The sequence below is a fragment of the Acartia tonsa genome, chromosome 8 (genome assembly GCF_053477335.1).
Source record: "Acartia tonsa isolate MP-2025a chromosome 8, ASM5347733v1, whole genome shotgun sequence".
Lineage (NCBI taxonomy): Eukaryota > Metazoa > Arthropoda > Copepoda > Calanoida > Acartiidae > Acartia > Acartia tonsa.
The window spans coordinates 4,482,147-4,488,146 of NC_137267.1; the positions used below are offsets into that span (position 1 = coordinate 4,482,147).

Genomic DNA, 6,000 nt, shown 5'->3' on the forward strand with positions numbered 1-6,000 from the left:
ATAGTTTTTTTGTATGAATGAGAACCAGTTCCCATCCACCGGATTCGAATGAATACGAGAAATGATTTTAAGGTACAATTATGGGAGAGCCAGGAAAAGATGTTCTTATCATCATTTGCATGTGGATTGTTTCAGTATCTTTCAAGGTTGTGTTTACTTTGTCGTGTTGAAATTGCTTCACTACTTATAGATATATTTGGCATTGTAAGATTTGGAAATTTGTATAATTACCTATGAAGAGGAGACTAAAATTTTTATTTTATCATTTACTAGTGACTGCGCCCCTAGATGCCTTTAGAGGCTCTTGAGATGGTGGAGGCAAGGTGTAAGTCAAACCCCCAACTTTGAATAGTAGAATTAGAAAACCTTTTCTGCATTGGGGAAGGTCGTTTAGTAAATCAAGTATTTTGGAATTACCTAGTTTAAATTTTACATAATTATTACAAGATTGGAATAAATAAAGTCATTGCTCATAATTTATGTATTAGTCATTCCTATGGCAATTAGGAACTATATTCTCTAAAAATGTAATAAAAATAGTTAGTGGCCTTACTAGCATTTTTTCAACAGTTTCAATTATTTTTTTTCTGATTTTTTAACATAAGTGTAAGCCTGTAGGTCTTGTTATTAAAATATTTTTTTCTTCTCAGGCATTGTATTACAAGAAGTTACATAAATGGTCAAAGGTAAAAGATTATTCATACATTTACAATAAACATTAGCAGTTGATTGTCTTTCTGTAAAGTAAACGACACCATGGAAACTGTCCCAATTTTGTATAACTTTTGCGGAACATGCTCCAGTTACGTCATATACGTTTCGGGAAAGAGAAAGGGAAGGGGGAAAGAAAAAAAGGGAAGGGGGGAAGAAAAAAGAGATGGGAGAAAAGGGGGTTTTCCCCATCTCTTTTGAAGAGATTTTCTTCCCCCCTTCCCTTTCTCTTTCCCGAAACGTATATGACGTAACTGGAACATGTTCCGCAAAAGTTATACAAAATTGGGACAGTTTCCATGGTGTCAAAGTAAACTATCCCATGTAATCATTTATGTTTATATAAAATTATTGGAAGGATTTTTGTCATTAAAAGTTTAGCAAGTTACCTAATATTTTTTTCTCCAAATGGCTTCAAAACCGATTAGTATCTGGAATAGAACTGGTTCTCTGCCATACTGAAAAATCATGTATAGCATTGCATTACAGCCAATTTCCAATAAATATTAAAATAAGAAATAATTTAATATTCGTTGAAAGCTGTCTATAATACAATATTGTAAATAACTATTCTTACTATTTTTATGTTTCTAAAGAGATTAAATGAATATTGATTTTAATTGATAATATTATGTTTAATTTTTTCAGGTTATGGGTCCAAGAAGATTAAAAGATTCTAATGGCTGTTCTTTCAAAACTAGGAAACAAATATTTTTTCATTTTTTTTAATTCTTGTGTAAAATATTAAAATAATGCTATGTTATAAAACATCATTTTTAATGAAAATATTAATAAAGGAAGAGTGGAATTGAGGTTTACTCAACAGATGAAATAATTATGTTTTCTTATAGCTTTTATTGGTTAGAATTTCTTTAATGCAATAAAAATTATTTGCTATTACAACAGACTGTGCTGTTATGAGGAAACACAGAAAATAACCTTCAGATTTGATCAAGGTTTTGAAATGGAGGATTATGAAGGTAGGTAAATAAACAAATAGATGGATAGATGGCTAATTGCGAATTATATCTCATAAACCTGTTTTTCGATGTGATTTTGGAAAAATTAATGGAATGGAACAACACAAAACTCCTAGGTTATTATTCTGACAAAATAACTTGATAATAGCTCCAGAACCGCTGTCAACACTATTCACTATTTGACTGTAACCTAAATTTTTAAATTTATTTACGACTTATTGTGTACTGTGCACTTCTTGTACACCTTCAGTACCTATGCAGATTACCTCGTACGGGCGGGATTGCAGTCCAGGACCTTATCGACTTGATGTACTGTCTAGGTCCTGGTCCAGCAATCCAGGAGAACTAAGGATGACTGTTACGCACCCTTCTCTATCCAAACACCCAAGGATATTAGGTTAAGTAACATCCTTTAGACAACCAACTCTCTGTGATGCACGACCTTTGTCTGAGAAGTCCCAACTGTGCATGGTAACGAGTTGCGCCTGTTTTGGGCCAAGGCATTCCCCCTACTCTAACTATTTATGTCGCGCATCTGACATAGCAGCAGTAGGAACAATTTTAACGTTATGACGTGGTGTCGGCCGAGATTCGAACCTATCCCATTCCCGACAACGAGCGGATGCGCTGCGTGTTGAGCCACGGTCGCGGGTACACCTTCAGTAATTAGTAATACAAGATTCTCTTTAGATATTTTAATACCTGTTCTAATGATATTCTTACAAAGCCTATACATGCCCGCCATTTGAGATCTAGCTGCATTTTAAGTTATTTATTCCCAAGGCAATGTCAATGGTAAAAAAAACACTGTATTTTAGGAGTGGATACAAAACCACGACAGTTACAAAACCGCCCCATAACAAAACCGCGACAGTAACAAAATCGCCCCATAACAAGACCTCGGCAGTAACAAAATCGCGACAATAACAAAAATATAACTATGTAGGAATTTTGTAGGAATACATGGCCGCAGCGCTCAGCCCCCTTGCCCATAACCTAACCTAATCTAAATATTGTAAAAAAATACTAAAAATTTGAAAAAAATCTACCAACCACTTTTTGTAAAATCCACGAAATTCTAAACTATTAAACATTCAAACATATAAGTTAGGTTAGGTTAGGTTATAGGCAAGGGGGCCGAGCGCCCGCGGCTAGGCAGGCCAGGGGGCCGAGCTCTGCGGCCATGACCTTCTAGCATTAAGATTTTTTTTATTATAGATTTTTAGTATTAAAGATTTTTTTGTAATGTCGCGGTTTTGTTACTGTGGCGGTTTTGTTACTGTCGCGGTTTTGTTATGGGGCGGTTTTGTAACTGTCGCGGTTTTGTTTGTCGCGGTTTTGTATCTACTCCGTATTTTAGGTATACAATATATACCACCAAGTGAAGAGAAAGTGGAAACAAAACGAAACTCCTTCATGAAATTGTGCAGCTAATGACAACTCTGAAATAATTTAGTTTTTTCACTTAGAGTATCTTGTTGAGCGTTGATAAACCCCCTTCATTCTATTATTTTTGTAAATGAAAGAGGGGAGGGGGAGATTCATGTTTTTCTTCAATACTTGATGTCAGGTTTTATGGAGTACTTGGTAGCCTTTGAGGGTCATGGCACTGTAGATAGCGAAAAATACCCTTTCTAATTGTTTTAAAGGTAGGGGGGGGGGGGGGAGGTTATCAGCGCTCAAAAGGCAGTTTGTGTAAACATACCCACAATTTTTTAGTGAATGTTAAAACAAATAGCTTTATAAAAAATTGTTTTGTACTTTGTTAGCCACCCTATTTCTATGATTAATGTCCATCAAAAATGATCATTGCTAACAAATCGAGTGTTTGATATTATTGATTGTCTTTAAGTCTTTAATTGTCATAATAGTTTGATTTTTATTCTAGATTTTTATCCATAATGACAACATTATAAAAAATATATATTATATATTCAATTTTATAAATTCTAGTTATTAATCTTGTTTTTTCAAAGGGAAGGAGGCAACATTGGGCCGTTTATTACACTGAACCCCAAAGTTTTATGATACCGTTTTCTAATTCGTTGGGGACTAATATTAAATTTTGATTCACTGGTTCATTTAGTTCTGTGTCCAAACGTCTCAACCACTAATTGAAGGGATATTTATGTCTATGATCATTGGGGATGTCTATCAATTTATCAGCAATGTCTTATCTCTATAGATCCCTGTTTTTTCTTCAATTTCCTTCTGATATTTTATACATTAAAGGAAATGATAAATTTCAATATTTCAAGAAATTTATACTATCCTAGAAGTGAAGCTATTATATAAATACGTTAGGTCCGTCCGTCTTTTTGCTCAACTATGAATTATTCTACAATTACATCCCCAATGATGATAAGAAAAATTATACTTGCAGTGTCCTAATGTTTAATAGCCAATTCATTTTTGCACATGGCAATAAAACTTTGGGTACCAGTTTTACAGTCTCCTTTCTCATTTTTATCTTAAATTTTAAAATTGAAATTTACTATGAATAATACTTTTTTATGAGTAAGAAGTCAATCAAGTTGTCAAAAATCCTTCATTCTTTTTTTTTGTATTGATGCTACACTATAGATTACTTTGTCTGTGCGTGTATTATAAACAGCTTTCCGCGAATATAGAATGTACAATTATAAGATTAAAACCATTTTTTAGCCCTAATGTGCCGAAGGCACAGGCTAAAAATGCTGAGGTGGACTATTAAAAAACTTTTGCCCTACTAAAATCAGTTTGCCCCACTAAGATCAGTGGGAGAAATAAAAAAATTGGTAATATTGAATCTGAAAAAATATTTGCCCCACTGAAAATCGTGTGCAACACTGTTTTTTAGTGGGGTAATGCCCCCCCCCCTATTATCTCAGTTCCTATTAGAGCTAGAGGGCTAAATATTTTTGTCTAAGTCCCCTGTTTGATAATGAATTTTCGACCTTAAGTAAGTCAAAATCAATTTTCACTTCCTTCACCCTTTTATTTAACAACCTTTGTTTTTAGTAGGGTTGGGCCGGATACTTTTTTGGCCGGATACCGGATATCCGGCTGATTTCAAATGCCGTATATCCGGTAACCGGCCAAATTACCAGATATTAAAGTAGTGAAAAAAAATTTCTTCAAAAATCTTATATAAATTTACATAAAGTTAAACTTATTCAGAAAAAATGTTCTTCTAGCTTCAATAATAAGAAAATTATAGCCATTTAAGATTTTAAAAAGCAGAGATTTTTGGTGTAAAGTATAAAAAATTATAGAGCCGGATATCCGGCCGGATAGTTTCAATATCCGGTATCCGACCGGATATTGAAAATGGCCGGATATCCGGCAACACCGGATATCCGGCCCAACCCTAGTTTTTAGGTCCTTTTTTACTTTCATTAAGTTGAGTGTCCAAATATTTCAACCATTTATTGTAATCTACAGAAGAGATAATTTTGTGTATCACCATTTGTGGTACATCAATTTATCAGCCATTGTCTTATCCTTTCAAATCCCTGGTCCAATATACAATAAATATTTATTTAATCTGTCCGTCTTTCCATCCTTTCTTAGAGCTTCGCTACTTATGGATATTGACATTTTTTTTTTATTCTTTGAACCAAAGATTAAACAAATTTTAGATTTTCAAAATTTTAAATGTTATAAAAACTAGTTGTGAACATGAAAAAAATTGTACACAAAATTGTCTAAATACACTTACACTTTTAGGACTTGATTATAGGGATTCTTTACATTAAATATTGTACCATATTATTATAATCATTAAATTATGTGGACAAAAAGACAAATTGATATTATACAGTAATATCATAAAAAACAGGATTTTTTGTTTGAAAATCACGAAACCTTAGTATAATATGTTATTATAAATTGTGTATCTTCATAAAAAAAACGCAAAAATATCTAAAAATCTCAAATAAAATCACATTTCCCCCTTAGCGTTACGGAATGACGGATATACAACATGAATTGTAGAATAGCTTCTTAAAGAGGGCAAAATTATAAAACTATTAAAAAGAAAATTCTGTGATAAAATTTGAAATATGATGTGCATACTTTAAAAAGCGAAGCTTTTCTCTAATTAGGGTAGGTCCGTCCGTCCGTCTGTCCGTCCGTCCGAGATAGATAGATTGTATTCGTTAATTTAGGCATGTTAGAATTGTCCTATCGATTTCAAACTTTGCATGGTGATTCCGTTAGTAGTTAGGTACGATTTAGAAAGCGTAGCAACTCTATAATCATTACCGTACTTCCATTCTAAACATATTGATTTTTTTTCTTTTATAACAACAATTTTTTTGTGATCTAA

General features: G+C 33.0%; 1 protein-coding gene across 3 annotated transcripts in view; it reads left to right on the top strand.

The window, feature by feature from the left end:
- Positions 1–3,615, top strand: part of LOC145325836 (uncharacterized) — a 238,290-nt gene extending 234,675 nt beyond the window's left edge. Inside the window, exons 17-21 of one of the 3 annotated variants that reach the window (XM_080168806.1) lie at positions 73–146; positions 651–686; positions 1,360–1,410; positions 1,616–1,691; positions 3,052–3,615. In XM_080168806.1, the coding sequence (XP_080024932.1) occupies positions 73–146; positions 651–686; positions 1,360–1,410; positions 1,616–1,691; positions 3,052–3,125 (311 nt within the window). In that variant the 3' untranslated portion in view covers positions 3,126–3,615. Of the gene's footprint in view, positions 1–72; positions 147–650; positions 687–1,359; positions 1,411–1,615; positions 1,692–3,051 lie in introns of those variants that run through there. The other 2 variants (XM_080168805.1, XR_013881607.1) reach the window with 2 other exon arrangements.
- Positions 3,616–6,000: the final 2,385 nt, after the last annotated feature.